Source organism: Gopherus evgoodei, chromosome 7, assembly GCF_007399415.2.
Source record: "Gopherus evgoodei ecotype Sinaloan lineage chromosome 7, rGopEvg1_v1.p, whole genome shotgun sequence".
In the NCBI taxonomy this organism is placed as follows: Eukaryota; Metazoa; Chordata; order Testudines; family Testudinidae; genus Gopherus; species Gopherus evgoodei.
The window spans coordinates 84,449,607-84,466,644 of record NC_044328.1 but is presented as its reverse complement, the minus strand read 5'-3'; the positions used below and the strand labels follow the sequence as shown (position 1 = coordinate 84,466,644).

The following is a 17,038-nucleotide window of genomic DNA, read 5'->3' as shown; positions in this document are numbered from 1 at the left end:
TTTGGGAAGGACATGGAAAGCAGTTCTGTATCGGTCTGTGGGGCGGCGGGGAGAGCATCCATGTGTTCTGCCTGGAGCATGATTAGGGACTTCACTATCTCTGTTTGCTCCTCCATCCTTTTATCATCTGCTCCTGGCCCTTTACAAATGCACTCCTTGCTCTCCTTTCTGTCCTGCCTTTCTATTTTAAATTTTTTCCTCAGGGTCTCTTGCCACTCCCTGCGTTCTCTTTTTTCGGCCTCTGAGGATTGGGGCACCTCTCGGAACATGTCCTCCTTGCTCCGCCTTGGTTGCTTCCTTATCTAGCAGCGGCTCTTTGCCTGTGTGAAGAGGGTTCCCCTGAAGGCCACATCTGCAGGAGCACAAGAAAAAATACAAGGAAGCATGATTGTTAGTTCACACACAGCATTGAAACATTACAGTAAAATACATCTCTTTTAACATACAAATCACTTTCTCACTGTCCCTTGGCAAGCACACATCTTGACGAACACCCTAAGCATGGTGAGTTCGGCCCAGGTGGGGGTTGAGTGTTCAAGATGGGGCAAAGGGTCTAGGTTGTTTTTTAAGGGGATTGGTGCAGGTGACTAGGGACAATATTGTAAATTCTGCCACCATTTTCCACAGGTGGGTTATCAAAGCCAATATTTCACTCCTGAGGGTAAGCAAGGGTGCATCTTTTGCATGCATGCAGCTTCAGACTGGGTCCCTATGCTGCTCACTTGTGTGCTGCTTTAGTCCCTGCACAAGTGATTACCAGTTGGCACGGGAAAGTTTCCTACAATGCTGGAAGAAACAAAGCAGCTCTGCCAAGGAACATTCAGCAGAGGATTGGCGAGTACCTACACAAAAGTTTCCTAGAGATATCTCTGGAGGATTCCCGTGAAATCTCGGTGTGCATTAACACACTGTTCCACCGCGCTGCTTAGCTGCACAGGGGAATGTATAGCACATTCAAACATAACTAGTCTTGTACATTTCTATCCCTTTACTCACTTCTAGGATATACAAAGCAAAAGACAGCTCTACCTCATATAACCAAGCAACATCAACTCAAGAAGATCACTTACCAGAGTTCTCCTCTCCTGTATCATGCGCACCAGAGATGGACTGCTTGGACTGGCTAGACGCCTCCGGAATGGAAAAGGGCTCCTGACTCACTGTGCCACAGGTGACCCTGCCGTGTGCTGCACATCGTCCTCCATCTTGACCTCCTCATCCACGACTTTGTCCTTGCCGTTGAGTTCACTGTCCATTGCCTCCAGCCCCACCGAAGTATCCATGGGGCTCTTGGTGGTGGAGGTAGGGTTGCTGCCAAGGATGGCATCCAGCTCCTTACAGAAGTGGCAGGTCTTGAGCGCAGCACCAGAGCGACGGTGTGAGGGGAGTGAAGGGCAGCAGAGTTTGAATTGCTGACAGAGCAGTCAGGAGGGGCATTGTGGGAAATCTTCTGGAGGCCATTTACAGCGACATAACCAAGCACAGTGTCTACACTAACACTTTGTCGATATAACTTAGGCACAAAAATCTCTACACCTCTCATTGAGGTGGTTTTATTTTATCAGCAAAGCAGGCGAATTTTGTCGGCAGATGGAGCATTGTAGTGTGTACACCTCTGCTGTTTTGTCAACGAAACCTGACTGTTGTCAACAAAACTGTGTAGTGTAAGCAAGATCTTAGTGCCGCTGGGCTTAGAAACTTCCTGCTGATAGCTACCATCTCAGGGAAATGTGACCCCAACTCATGGGGGCCAATGGAAGAAGTGATAAACCAATGTAATATTTAAGTAAATATTTTCAAGACAGTAAAATTATTTTCATCGTTAAAGTGAAGAACTTAATTCAGCAGTTTAAGCTTCTGATTTTGGAACTAGACTCTCTGCAATCATAGGTTCAATACCTGATCAAGTTTACTCACCCCTTCTCTATGCCAAAGTACATAATTTTTATCTTGTACCCTTTGCTGTGGGAAACACCTTATTTTTTAAAAGGTCCTGTTTGCTCTGCATTAACATTACAGACGCCAAGCCATTTTTTTGTAAATACAGTTGCACCAAGGTGCTTGACTAAAATGCCTTCTCCCCTCATTATTTCTCATTGTGATGTCAATCACGGTATCTAAGCTGTCTGTATCTTATGGATTTCCTTTATATATACCTATGTAAAGCATCTTGAAATGTAAGATGCTATGTAAATATCAAATATTGTTATTAAACCAGGTTAGGGACTGATATGCAATCTGTCACTAGAACTCTGTATTTGCAGAGTCAGTCTTCAGCAAAGTGGGGTCACCAGGAAGAGGCTCCAAAAACCCAATTATAATTATGAAAATGTATTTCCAGAAAGTTAGTTTATAGATGTAAATTAATTCCTCTCACCATATGAAGTGTTCTAAGGAAAATGGGTGCACTTGTCACTGAAGACTGACCAGGAGCAATTTCCAAACAAATAACCAACTCTGCCCTACTTTTCGCTTTCATGTCAACAGACTGTTACATTTCTTTAATAGTCCCATAGCAAGTGCATAAATGGCTCAGTCTGCATTTTGAGCAATGAGACTGATTAGAAATGCATTATCACTTTCCCATCATTGTGGTTTGCTAGGTGTTAAGTTTGACCACTAAACATTAGTAAGAAAAGCTAGGTCTTCAGAAACATCTGTTGTCAGTTTCCATATAACAATTCCACCCTCCCTCCTCTCCCACCCCCCATTAATTAGCCTTGGCATTTTCAGATCTGTAATTGTGAGATGCTTCAGGCTGCAAACTTCATGGGGCTACACATTGGGAGTGGGGATAGTGGATAAGGAGGAGGCACTGTATATAGATACTCGTTCATAAATAACTCCCAGCAGAAGTCTTGGCAAAATAATATAGCTCTGTATCTAATATTAAGTGCTAAAGAGCTATAACTGTCACCAGCAACAAGTGAGATAAAGACAAGGCTGAAAGCTTGTAGTATTGATCCATACAGTGGATTTAGGAAGGGGGTTAAGGAACATTTCAGTTTGGGTGTAGACTACAAGAAAGACAGTACATTTATGACAGATACATGATTTCCCTTACTGCATCTTTCCTTGTGCTTCTGGTTAATAAACAGATTTAAATGCATCAGCTTCTCCAAGTACTGAAGTGGAAAAAAACATGCTTCCAAACAGGCTCTGCATTGCTGGATAGCCATTCCATTACTTCATTATTTAGTTTCTTTGGGCTGCTTAACACAATATTTGCCTGAAAGAGTTTGATTTTTTTGTTTTTTAACCTTACACATTTTTCACACAGTGTTAGCATGAGCTACCCTTCAGTATGCTATGTGGAAAACCAACACACATGAAAAAATGTATCTTTAGAAGCCAGTGACAGTTAAAAATAAATAAATGAAAAACCTAAAGAAAAATGACTGTTCTCTAGTCTCCTTTTGTTACAAAACATAAACACTTTAGAGCTGACTGCATTAGATTTGAAAGCTGATTTTCCCACAACAGCAGTAAATACTAGAGAAGTGGACTAGAAGCTGTCAAATTCAAATCAACAAGGGGTTGACAGATTGTTACCCCCAATACTCTAGCATCTGTATTTCTGGATATAATCATCTGCTCTGAAAGCACTTGAAAACAAGGTGATGAAAAATTGGCAGGCATTTCTAGTGCTCTCTCCCTAGTACTCCTGCATCGAGTGTGCAAGCTAGCCAGGAAACCAGCAGAAAGAAATGTATTAATTCTCACCCACTCCACCTCAGCTGAGGTTTGAATTACAAACAGATCTCCAAAACAAAGAACAGCTTTTGCTTTTGTTACAGTAATAATAAATATTAGTGTTGTTGTGAAAAGAATTACTTGAATTTAATTTTCTATTAATTGCTACAAAATATAATTTTTAAAGCATACAAGAGACAGTTAATCAAGTGTTATTGACTATTTGTTAAACTTACCCGGATCATTCCACATCAGATGACTCAGCAAAAGATTGTGAGGTTATTTTCCCATTCCCTTCACTCCACCCATAATAATGCAATTATTGATTCTGAATCCAGATTTAATACAAACGTTACTAACAACCCTCTGCTTTAATGCATTGTTGGTCAAATATTCTTTTTTTTTTTTTTTATTAACTTGCTGCTTGGAATGAGTTGGGCTCCAGTCAATATCTTGAAGAACACAGTCAGTGAGTTGTCTCCATAGAGGCACCATATCTTTGGCGTGGTCTTTAAACGTGACGCCTGTCTCTCATTTTAGGTGATATACGTAATGACTTGTACCTGACACTAGAGAAGGGGGATTTTGAGAGAGGTGGGAAGAGTGTTCAGAAGAACATCGAAGTGACCATGTATGTTCTTTATGCAGATGGAGAGATCCTGAAGGTAAGCAAATAAGTTTGTTTCTGTGCTGAGTTACATCAATATCAACCTCCTTGTTCCATGTACATCTTCTCTTGCCTTCTCTAATACCCTGGAAAGTTTTGAATAAAATTATTTCCTTTAACTTTTGGGGCCTTTTGGTTTCTTTATTTACTTCAATACTATGATAAAGAGATTCAGCTACTAGGTTTGAATTAGTTTAGGGCCGTTCTGCTAGTGGAGAAATAATGGTAAACCTCTGAATTTGGGGATTTGGACAAAATATTAACAAACAGTAAGTGAAAAGCTAATGTAGTTAAAATTTTCACTCATAGTGGATCAAAACTCAAGAATTCCATGCCAGCGATGGGAGGGGAGAAGGGTGTGACTGACTAAAATTGAATGAATGCATTGTGCTCTGGTGCATGGGATCACAGCATTGCTCAGGTTTGGCCCAGTTGCCTCTTTGTTAATGATGGAGGTGTGGCTGGGCCAAATGTGAATGGTGCTGTAACCCTGTGCCCAGAATGGGGAGCCAGGCCCAGCCCCAGGGGAAAGAGCCACTGCTGCAGGGTGTGTGGGGCAGGATCACAATTTTTAGTGTCTAGCAAAAGTTATGAAGTTAAGCTCCCAGGCTTGTTTTTTGAAAGTATTATGAAAGTTTCCTTTGAGGATGAGAACTGAATAGTTCGCTCTATATCTGACTGAATAGAGACAATGGATTTTTGGTTTATTAAAATAATCTATTACCCACTACCAAGCCCCCCTTTCCTTTCCTCCATTTGACTGGAGGGATGTTAACGGACCATTTCATCTTGAATGGTCCCTTGAAATGTGTGTTAGCTACTTCTGGTAAACATCAGAGGGGTAGCCGTGTTAGTCTGGATCTGTAAAAGCAGCAAAGAATCCTGTGGCACCTTATAGACTAACAGACGTTTTGGAGCATGAGCTTTCGTGGGTGAATACCTACTTCCTCAGATGCGTGTAGTGGAAATTTCCAGGGGCAGGTATATATATGCTAGCAAGCAAGCTAGAGATAACGAGGTCAGTTCAATCAGGGAGGATGAGGCCCTGTTCTAGCAGTTGAGGTGTGAAAACCAAGAGAGGAGAAACTGGTTCTGTAGTTGGCAAGCCATTCACCCTATAATTAAACAAAAGAAACTTGGAGAAAATGTCTGCATCCCACTGTGTAAGCAGCCTCAAGGAACTCAGGTGATCCTTCTGGGAAAACAAATATAAACACTGACGATATTGGATCAAATTAGCTCTTCCAGAAACTCCTTACTATTAATGTTTACAATAAAAATTATTAATCTTTAATGCATTCTTTTGCATTTTCTTTCCTATTATATTGATTATTGCAGTTGAAGTTCTCTGGCTGACAGTGTCTTTGCAGCAGCAGCTTCTCCTTCTGTTTAATATCAAAATCCTATCTGACCTTGAGTAAAATCTGCCTCACTCCTGATAGGAAATGGCAGGGACGTCACAAGTATTCAGTTAAAAGCCCACTTGCTCTAAATGCCCAAAATGAAGATTAACTAGACCACACGTATGAAGTGTAAAACAAAATACCTTGAAATTTTGCAGATAGTTTGAAACAAAAGCAGAATGATCTGAAAATAAAAGATAAAAAAATATTAATTTAGTGTCATACTGAAAACACCTAGGGTAATAAACCTGTGTAGTTTTTTGGCAAATGAATGCCTAGACGTCTTAATATCCATTACAAAGATGAGACTATTAAAAGTGATATATCTCATCATTCTCGGAGATCTTCACCTAAATTAAGAGGAAGACCTTGAATACAAACTTTCTTTATCTAATCTTTGCGGCATTTTGAAGGCTGACACAAACTGGAAATCTAATGTTTGAGGAGCTGACATTTTCTGTTTTTCTGGGTTTTTCTACAAATTTACAACACCAGTATACACTTGATAGGTCAACTTCTTCTGCAAGGACAAGGATATTAATGTTCAATGATAATTTACCCCACTAAATTAACAGTAATCCCCAGATGGCTGGTCTCATTTGCTTTTACTTTGGCAGATGAATTGGCAAAATTTTTACATCAAGCAGAAAACTCCACAGTGAGCAAAGAGTTGCGACAGGATTAGTCTCCACATTTAATTCCCATATAGTGTGTTTCTGTTATGTGGTAGTGATTATTTCTGCATATTGGCAATTGTCATTTTTGAAATTATCTAAATTCAGTTCAATAGATGTTAAATTTGATATGTTTCATGCTGCTGTTCTGAAGTAATAAACTATACAGATATTCAGATTAATGGGAGCAAAGTTCTGCTTTCTCTTGTGGGCTATTATTGTACCAGGATGGATATTTTGCTTACTTGTTACTAGGTATGTCAGATCCCATAGTCCATATTCCACAGTGTTTCCTATTTAGGAATCCTCAGTTGTTGTTAATCAGTTCCTTTTTGGACAACTGTTTGAACATTTGAAATGCTGTATAACATTCTTTTGAATTTTGGGTCAGATCCTCAGCTGGTGTAAATTGAAATATCTCCATTGTTTTTAGTCAAGCTGTGTTGACTGATACGAGTTGAGAATCTGGCCTTCTATGTTTCAATTAAATATTTGGTCTGAAGTTTAAAAACACATGAGCTTCTTTGTGCATTGAGCACACAATCTCTCCATTTTGAGGGTGTGTCCACTTGAATTCATCTGTTTGGATTGTAAATTCTTTTGGGCAAGGACTGTCTCTTGCTATGGTGTCTGTTTGTACAGTACCTAGTACAATGAAACCCCAGTCTCAGTTGTAGCCTCTAGGTGCTACTATAATATAAATAATAACAAAAATATGGGTCGATATTGAAATGGTCCATCCTGTTGAAATGAGGATGCTCAGAGAGCTGGCAATATATTCAGTTCCTCTTACTTAGAATCAACATTATATGTTGACTAATTGTATAGATTTGGCACATTTATTATTATTGATGTGTTCAATAATAATTATGATTAAAGTTTCTCTTTTTCCTAATGAAACCTTTTAGAGTATTTCCTTTGTTGGATGATGGTGAAGTCATGTAAGGAATTAGGACAGAGTTTCAGATATCACAGATTTGAGAGGTTAGAGACACATATAGATTGTTAGGTAGATTGTTTTTTATAAGTGACTGATTTTAAAAATATTTCATTTCGAAGGTATCCCAAATCCAAGTAAATAAAAGAGCATTGGGTCCTCCTCGGAGAAGCCAGGACCACAAATAACTTTCTTACAAGAGATCCACCTAATTTCTTACCAAATTACAAGCAAGAATGGATGTATTAAGTAGACTGAGTGACAATGATTTTGATACATGGGCACTTGAGTGTTAAGTCTCTTTTGAGAAACAGGATAAAAAGACCATTTTATTGTAGTGGAGGGAAAGATAGGTGAGATGGAATTGTTATTAGTTAATATGAATTCCTATACTTTGAATGCTTCAGGAACTGGCACCTTACAAATAAACTCTGTTTTTCTACTATATGTGGAAGCATGTGATATAACAATAAGCACTTGTTAACAAAATTTTTGATCATTGTGACAAAGTCAAACCTCACAGCTATAAGAGAGTGGTGGAAGGCGTGTATATCATTCCTAGAACGGTGAAGGCCCTTTTTCCTATGAACTGAAAAGACGTTATCTCAGATTAATTAGAGACATGCAAGTCCGATTAAGGGGCTTCCAGTGACCTTTAAAAACCCCTCCTCCAGTTTGAGAGTGGGAGGAGGGAGAAGAAACAAGCTGCAGCAGGGTTAGGGGCAGCAGGAAGAAAAGGGTTCTCCTAGGTAAGAAGGCTGGTCTCCTCCTTACACAGGAAACATTGAATTTACATATGTTTTGGGGAATGGCTAGTAACCAGAAACCAGCATAATAAGTTAATACTCTAGTCAGGGATCAAGGAGATGTATTTCTTTTGTATTATAGGGTTTTTTTGCTTAAGAGAACTGTTCTAGCCTACCCTGAGCCTGACCTTGTAAATATTGTAAATAAACCAAAGTTAAGAACTTAAAAACCTCTAGAGTAGGACTGATTTACTCCAGCTGTGCCTCTGCCACCACAGAGAGAAATGCTGAGGCTGACATGGCCAAAAAGGTGCCTTGCCACATCATATACAGCAGTGTTTCCCAACTGCTTGTGTAGGGAAAGCCCCTGGTGGGCCAGACCGGTTTGTTTACCTGCCTCATCTACAGGTTCTTCTTCGAGTGATTGCTCATATCCATTCCAGTTAGGTGTGCGCGCTGCACGTGCACGTTCATCAGAAGATTTTTACCCTAGCAACTCCAGCGGGCCGGCAGGTCGCCCCCTAGAGTGGCGCCTCCATGGCGCCTGATATATACCCCTGCCAGCCCATCCGCTCCTGAGTTCCTTCTTACCGCTGTGTCGGTCGTTGGAACTGTGGAGCGCGGCATAGCTGTCCTCCACGTCCCTAGCTCTCCATTGTATCGTTGTTCTACTAGTTGTATTTAGTTGTAGTTGTAGTTAGAGTATAGAATATTAGTTGATAGTTGTATTTACTTATTGTATATAGTTAGCGGGCTTGGGCTCTAGCCCTCCCCGGCGCCGGGCTCATGCCCAGTTTGCCAGGGTTCAAACACTGCTCGGCCTGCAAGAAGCCGATGCCCACGAGCGATCCCCATGACTCCTGCTTGAAGTGCCTTGGGGAATCGCATATTTCCAAGAAGTGCCGCATTTGTAAGGCATTTAAGCCAAGGACCAAGAAGGAGAGAGATCAGCGCTTAAAGACTCTCCTCATGGAAGCAGCGCTTAACCCTCCATCCTCAACACCGAGTGCCGGCTCCGCTCCGGCACCGGACCGCGCCAGGCCCGGGAAAACACCTTGGCATCGACCTTCCCCGGCACCGGGCCCCGACGCAAGACTTTCGACGTCCACCACTCCGGCCAAGCAGACTCGAACGGAGCGCCCGACACCGACTACTGCCGCAGCACCGTTACCAGGGATTCCGTCAACTCCGGGCCCGGGGGGTCCGTCGAGTCCGGTCCCTCACAGCTCCCCCATAAGATCCGGGGTTGAGCTAATGGTCCCCTCGACGCCTGAGACATTTTTCTCGGCTAGGGATCTGATAGCACTAACTGAGTCTACGCTGCCTCAACCCCCGGTGCCTCCGGTGCGGGTTCTAAAGGCAAGCCTGTGGCCATGCGAGCGCCGTCTCTGGATTCACCAAGCCAGCACCGATCCTCATCGCGGTCCCTGCACCGTTCCCGGTCCCGTGGGCGGTCTCGATCAAGGCACTGCTCGCAGTCCCAGCACTGCTCTCCACGGCGGTACCAGTCGTACTTGCGGCACCAGTCCTCTTCACAACAGTCCCGATACTCCCAGCACCGCTCTGGCTCGAGCCATCGCTACTGGCGCCAAGGTTCGAGAAGCCGTTCCCAACGTTGGCATTCTAGATCCCAGTCGACCTCCCGGCACCGCGCTGGTGGCAGGTCCCGGTCTCAATCCCGGCACCACTATGACTCCCGGCACCGGTCCCCAGCACCGAGGAGGTCTCCGCCGTCTAGAGCGAGGGACCCATATCACTCCCATTCGGTTCCTCCCTGGCCGTCCCGACAGCCGTCTGTCTCCTCCCAAACAGACAGCGCATACACCATGGACACTGACAGGCCTGCTGCTCTCTTCCATGATCCCCCCCCCAGGAACATGGACCACAACAGTGGCGCTTCTGGACTCCCTGGGCGTATCATCAAGCCCAAGGCCCTCAGCAGATTCCCCCGCGTTCGACGGCATCTGAACACAGGGCTCCAGAGGCCACATTGTCTCGTCCTCCCCCTTCCCCTGCAGAGGAGGGATTGTCTCACCATCAGGACCCTGATCTCCCTCCAAAGTCGGATGCAGTGCTCCAGGCAGAGCCTCCTGCAGATCCACTCCTGTCGGGTGTCTCCTCATCATCCTCCCCGGATGAAGCAGTGGCTGGAACGACATCCACCAGCCTTCCTCCGCTTGACCTCAGGGCGCATCAGGACCTCCTCAGGCACGTGACACAGAACATGAACTTACAGGCTGAGGAGGTCTCAGAAATTGAGGATCCGGTGCTGAGCATATTATCTGCCGATACAGCCACTCGAGTCGCCCTTCCTTTCATCCGGACCATTCAGGCCAATGCCAATACCATCTGGCAATCACCGGCATCCGTTCCCCCCGCTGCACGCAGAGTGGAGCACAAATACATGGTGCCCTTGAAGGGGTACGAGTATCTATATGTTCACCCGCCCCCATGCTCCCTCGTCATACAATCTGTGAACGAGAGGGAGCGCCATGACCAACAGGCCCCAGGACCAAAGTCTAAGGAAGAGAGGCGCATGGATCCGCTTGGCCGAAAGGTCTATTCTGCGTGCGCCCTCCAACTTCGGGTGTCCAATCAACAGGCTCTCCTTAGCTGCTACACTTACAACACCTGGGCGGCAGCGGACAAATTTAAGGAGCTGCTTCCGCGAGATGCGTGTCAGGAATTCGCTGCGATCCTTGATGAGGGCAAGAAGGTAGCGAGAACTTCCCTACAAGCATCTCTGGACGCCGCAGATTCGGCCGCCAGGACTCTAGCTTCTGGCGTTACCATGCGCCGCATTTCCTGGCTACAGGTCTCTGGCCTCCCTCCGAAGCTCCAGTATACCATCCAGGATCTCCCGTTTGAAGGCCAGGGCCTGTTCTCCGACAAGATGGACCCCAGGCTACAAAGCCTCAAAGACAATAGGGTCATTATGCGCTCACTGGGGATGCATACACCTGTCACCCAGCGCAGACCCTTCCAGCCTCAACAACAATGCCGGCCCTACCCACAATCCCGGCAGAGGCAAGACTTCGCCAGACGACGAAGTAGAAATGGCCAACGTAGACAATCGGGCAACCAACGAGGACAAAACCAGAGCTCCTCCAAGGCTCCCTCTGGCCCGAAACCTTCATTTTGAAGGTGCGCCCGAGGGCGCTGCACCAGTTTCCCTCCCGGATCCATCCCCTCCCTTTTCCAACCGTCTTTCGTTTTTCCTCCCTGCATGGTTCCGGCTAACATCCAACCGATGGGTCTTATGCACGTTGCAAGTTGGATACCATCTGCAATTCGTTTTGCACCCTCCCTTGTCCCTCTTCAGGGACCCCTCTCATGAGCAACTCCTCCTTCAGGAGGTGTGAATGCTCCTCGCCAAAGGAGCCATAGAGGAGGTTCCAGAGAGTGAGCGGGGCAAGGGGTTTTATTCCCATTACTTTCTGATCCACAAAGCCAAGGGAGGCCTCAGACCTATCCTCGACCTGAGGGAACTCAACAGATACGTGGTGAAGTTGAAGTTCCGTATGGTATCCTTGGGGACCATTATCCCATCCTTGGATCCTGGAGACTGGTACGTCGCCCTCGACATGCAAGACGCATACTTTCATATAGCCATCTTCCCGCCCCACAGACGGTTCCTTCGGTTTGTGGTCAACCGCTGCCACTATCAATTCGCGGTCCTCCCGTTCGGCCTCTCTACGGCCCCGAGGGTGTTCACCAAGTGTATGGCTGTAGTCGTCGCCCATCTTCATCGCAGTCGCATACATGTATTCCCATACCTCGACGACTGGCTGATACGGGGATCATCAGAGGCACAAGTCCTCAGCCACGTCCGCATGGTCAACAGACTTTTCGTGAGCTTGGGTCTAATCCTCAATATAGAAAAGTCAACACTAATCCCCACTCAGAGGATAGAGTTTATTGGAGCCCTTCTGGACTCTACTCTGGCCAGAGCCGTTCTTCCTCTATCAAGGTTCCAGACCTTGACAGCCATCATACAACAACTGCAGGCAGCACCCTTGACCTCAATACGCACTTGCCTGACTCTATTGGGCCACATGGCGGCCTGTACGTTTGTCACAGGGTATGCGCGGCTTCGCATGAGGCCCCTCCAGTCCTGGCTCATCACTCAGTACTGTCCGGCCAGGCACCCTCTGGACACGATTGTCACCGTCCCCCAGGACATATTAGGTTCCCTGCAGTGGTGGCTGGATCAGTCCGTGGTGTGCGTGGGGCTCCCGTTCCATCCGCCCCAGTCCTCGGTGTCCCTGACAATGGATGCCTCAGATCTAGGCTGGGGGGCCCATCTTGGCACCCTGCGGACCCAGGGCTGGTGGTCACCTCATGAGCTGACCCTCCATATCAACGTACGGGAATTGAGGGCAGTCTGCCTTGCTTGCCAAACGTTCCGTCATCAACTTCAGGGCCGCTGTGTCTCGGTGTTCACCGACAACACAACAACCATGTATTATATAAACAAGCAGGGCGGCACGAGGTCTTCTTCCCTGTGTCAGGAGACCGTGAGTCTCTGGGACTTCTGCATAGCCCACTCCATTCACCTCATCGCATCCTTCCTTCTTGGGGTTCGGAACACGCTGGCGGATCATCTGAGCATATCCTTCCTTTCCCATGAATGGTCCCTTCGCCCAGACGTCGCCCTTTCGCTCTTCCGGAGGTGGGGATGTCCCCGGATGGACCTCTTCGTGTCTCGAGGGAACAGGAAGTGCCAGATGTTCTGCTCCTTTCAAGGTCTGGAACCGGGTTCGGTAGCGGATGCCTTCCTTATTCCGTGGACGACGCACCTGTTCTACGCATTCCCTCCATTTCCACTCGTCCACAAGGTCCTTCTGAAGGTGCGCAGGGGCAGGGCCTGCTTGATCATGATAGCTCCAGCATGGCCCCGGCAACATTGGTACTCCATGTTGCTGGACCTGTCTCTGGCCGACCCTGTCCCCCTGCCTCTTCACCTGGACCTGATCACTCAGGACCACGGCAGGCTCCGTCACCCAGACCTTCAATTGCTGCAGCTCACAGCGTGGCTCCTGAGTGGCTGACCCGGTCTGAAATGCATTGCTCTACCCCAGTGCGTCAGGTGCTCCTGGAGAGCAGGAAGCCTTCCACCAGAGCGACGTATTCGGCCAAATGGAAGCGCTTCACGTGCTGGTGTCCTAATCGGAACTTCCTTCCCACTGCAGTCTCCATTTCTACTATCCTTGACTACCTCTGGTCCCTCAAACAACAGGGCCTGGCGGCGTCATCTCTAAGGGTTCACTTGGCGGCCATTTCCACCTTCCACCCAGGAAGGGATGGCCGCTCGGTGTTTTCTCACCCGATGGTGACTAGGTTCCTTAAAGGTCTGGAGCGTCTTTACCCACAGATTCGCCGCCCCGCCCCCACCTGGGACCTGAACCTGGTTCTGGCCCGGCTCATGTCCCCTCCCTTTGAAGCCTTTGGCAACTTGCTCCCTTCTCTACCTCTCCTGGAAGACCGCCTTCCTGGTGGCCATCACCTCCGCGAGACGGGTGTCGGAGCTCCGGCCCCTCACGGTAGATCCCCCCTATACTGTGTTCCACAGAGACAAGGTGCAGCTGAGACCGCACCCAGCCTTTCTCCCCAAGGTGGTCTCGGCCTTTCACGTCAACCAGGAGATCTTTCTCCCTGTCTTTTTCCCGAAACCCCATTCATCCCGCAGGGAGCAGCAGCTGCACTCACTGGACGTCCGTAGGGCGCTCGCCTTTTATATAGAGAGAACCAAGCCATTCCGCAAATCCCCCCAACTCTTTGTGGCAGTAGCGGAACGTGTCAAAGTGTTGCCCGTCTCATCTCAAAGAATCTCCTCGTGGGTGACGTCCTGTATCCGAGCCTGTTATGACTTGGCTCATTCCCCTCCGGGCCACGTGACTGCGCACTCTAGCAGGGCTCAAGCCTCATCAATGGCTTTCCTCTCCCACGTGCCCATCCAGGAGATCTGTAGGGCAGCGACCTAGTCTTCCGTTCATACTTTCACTTCCCATTATGCCCTGGTCCAGCAGTCCAGAGATGACGCAGCCTTCGGCTTCGCCATGCTCCACGCCGCGACTTCTCACTCCGACCCGACCGCCTAGGTAAGGCTTGGGATTCACCTAATTGGAATGGATATGAGCAATCACTCGAAGAAGAAAAGACGGTTACTCACCTTTGTAACTGTTGTTCTTCAAGATGTGTTGCTCATATCCATTCCACACCTGCCCTCCTTCCCCACTGTCGGAGTAGCCGACAAGAAGGAACTGAGGAGCGGACGGGCCGGCAGGGGTATATATCAGGCGCCATAGTGGCGCCACTCTAGGGGGCGACCTGCCAGCCCGCCGGAGGTGCTAGGGTAAAAATCTTCCGATGAACATGCACCCGCGGCGCGCACACCTAACTGGAATGGATATGAGCAACACATTTTGAAGAACAACAGTTACAAAGGTGAGTAACCGTCTTTTCGGCTGATTGCGGCTCCCACTGGCTGAGGTTCACTGCTCCAGGCCAATGGGAGCTGCTGGAAGCAGTGACCAGCACATCCCTGCACCGCTTCCAGCAGCTCCCATTGGCCTGGAGCAGAGAACCGTAGCTAGTGGGACCCGCGATTGGCCGAACCTGCGGACGGGGCAGGTAAACAAACCAGCCCGGCCTGCCAGGGGCTTTCCCTACACAAGCAGTGTCCCAAGTTTGGGAAACACTGATATACAAAAATCTGCTGTATGGGTGAGGGGACATGCAGAAAGAGAGAAACCTCACCTTTAATCTTAGTTCCTCCTGAGCTGCTGACAAATTGGAAAGTCTAGTTCCTCCACTGATTATGGTTACTCACCAGTTGTTGTGGTACTTCATCCCAGCTGCTGCCAGATCATTCAGTGTCCTCTGGCACTGTCTTCTGTCATTTCTTCCTTGACCTTTCTTGCTTTCTCTTTCCTTTCTCAGATACCTATTTCAATACTTGCTTAGCATGTCTCGTCTTCCCTATGGTATATATATCCCAGGCAGCTGACTCGTCTTTCTTTGATGATATTTTATAACATGTCCTGCTCTCTCAGCTCCTTTACTCTTATATTTGTAATTTTGTCTTTCCGTGAAATATTCAGTATTTTCCTTCACCATCTTTGATGGGAAGCCTCCAATCTCTTTTTGTTAGCCACAGTCATTGGCCATGTCTCTGCTCTTTACAGAAACATGCTCAGTACAATCACATGGTATAATCTGACCTATCATTTGGTGTGAAGATCTGTTTGACCAAATTTGGTCATCCTTCCAAAAGTGGTGTTTGCTTTTCCTAATCTTGTGCGAATATGTTTATCACAGCCACCTTTGAATGACATCACACACACCCAGGTAATAGAACATTTCTAGCTGTTCAATTTCTTTTCCATCCATGTACACCTTTGTATCTGTTGTCCAGTTTTCTGTTTTCATAATATTGTTTTTTCTCTGCATTTATTTTCAGTCCAAATTTTGCTGCTTCCTGTTCTACCTCTGATGTAAGGACAGTCATTCCATTCCACGTCATACTTAGGGCTGGTCTACACTATGGCAGTAAATTGAACTAAGTTACACTACTTCAGTTACATAACTGAAGTCAGTGTAGCTAAATCCACTTACCGCAGTGTCCACACTGCGCTGTGTCGATGGGAGACGCTCTCCCACCGACTTCCCTTATGCTTCTTGGTGGAGAGGTGGAGTAGACAAATCAATCGGAGAGTGCTTTCCCCGTCAATTTAGCGTGTCTTCATCAGACCTGCTAAATCCACCCCGCTGCAGGGATCACAGCAGTGCTGATTTAGCCGGTAGTGTAGACCTGGCCTCAGTAAAGCAATGTTGTCAGCAAAGTTAAGATTGTGTAACTAGTCTCTGTTAACCAATTTTACACCGTCCATGATGCCTTCCATTGTCTGCTTCATCACCCAATCTATCGCCAATGCAAAGAGGATTGATGATAACACACGCCCTTGTCTAACTCCGGTCACAGTATTGAACCATTCACCCAGGCCTGTATCCAATCTTACTGCATATCTACTTCCATGATATAAATTCCTTATAGTGCTGATCAGTTTATCTGTTATATCCTAGCTTCTAGCAATATTTAAAGAGATTATACTGTATATATTATTGTAGTGCCTAAGAGCCAGCCCCATTGTTCTAGGCACTGTAAAAATACACAGTAGTAGAGAGTCCCTGCCCCAAAGAGTCTACAGTCTAAATAGACAAGATTGACACAGGGCTGGGGAAGAGGGTATAATACACAAGCAGTGTGAACAATGTAATGGCAGCAAATGTCATATTAGTTACATGATTATATTTATTTATTGTGGGGTTACTTAGAAGGAGATAAGCTAAATATAAAGGGTAGGGAATGAGTGTGAGGCTGATAGGGAAGGGGGGGTTAAGGTGGAGAGACTGCGAAGGAGGGAGAGGGTTGGAGCTAGAGCCCTGCAACTCTACAGTTATCCACCTTGTATCCATGGAATATTTTTGCAGATCGTGGATCTAATGCAGATACAAATTTTGTATCTATGCAGGTTTCTCCTTTAAGCAAACCTCCAGTCAGCATAGGGCACAGAAAATCCAGTCAAAGTTTTAGAAAGTTGTCTGAATATCCAGTGTTCCCTGCTTTGGCTGCCTTTGTTCCTTCTGGCTGGTTACTCTCTGCCATTTTCCCTGGGGAGAGGGGGCACTTGGGTCCTAGTGCCCCCAGAGTATTCTGTTACATTATAATCTTGTAGACTTTAAGGTCAGAAAAGACCATCATTATCCTCTAGTCACCTCCTACACATTGCAGGCCTCAGAACCTCACCCACTCACTCCTGTAACAGACCCCTAACCTCAGGCTGAGTTACAGAAGTCCTCAAATCATGCCCCAACGCTATAAAGGAAGGCAAAAAAAGCTCCCAGAGTCTCTACCA

The 17,038-nt window shown here is 46.6% G+C and overlaps 1 protein-coding gene across 9 annotated transcripts in view; it reads left to right on the top strand.

Annotated features, from left to right (window-relative positions):
- The window catches only part of DOCK3 (dedicator of cytokinesis 3), a 612,097-nt gene that overhangs the window by 430,646 nt on the left and 164,413 nt on the right, over nucleotides 1-17,038 (top strand). For all 9 annotated transcript variants that reach the window (XM_030569027.1, XM_030569026.1, XM_030569028.1 and 6 more), the window contains exon 15: nucleotides 4,234-4,358. In XM_030569027.1, coding sequence (XP_030424887.1) covers nucleotides 4,234-4,358 — 125 coding nt within the window. The remainder of the gene's footprint in view (nucleotides 1-4,233; nucleotides 4,359-17,038) is intronic.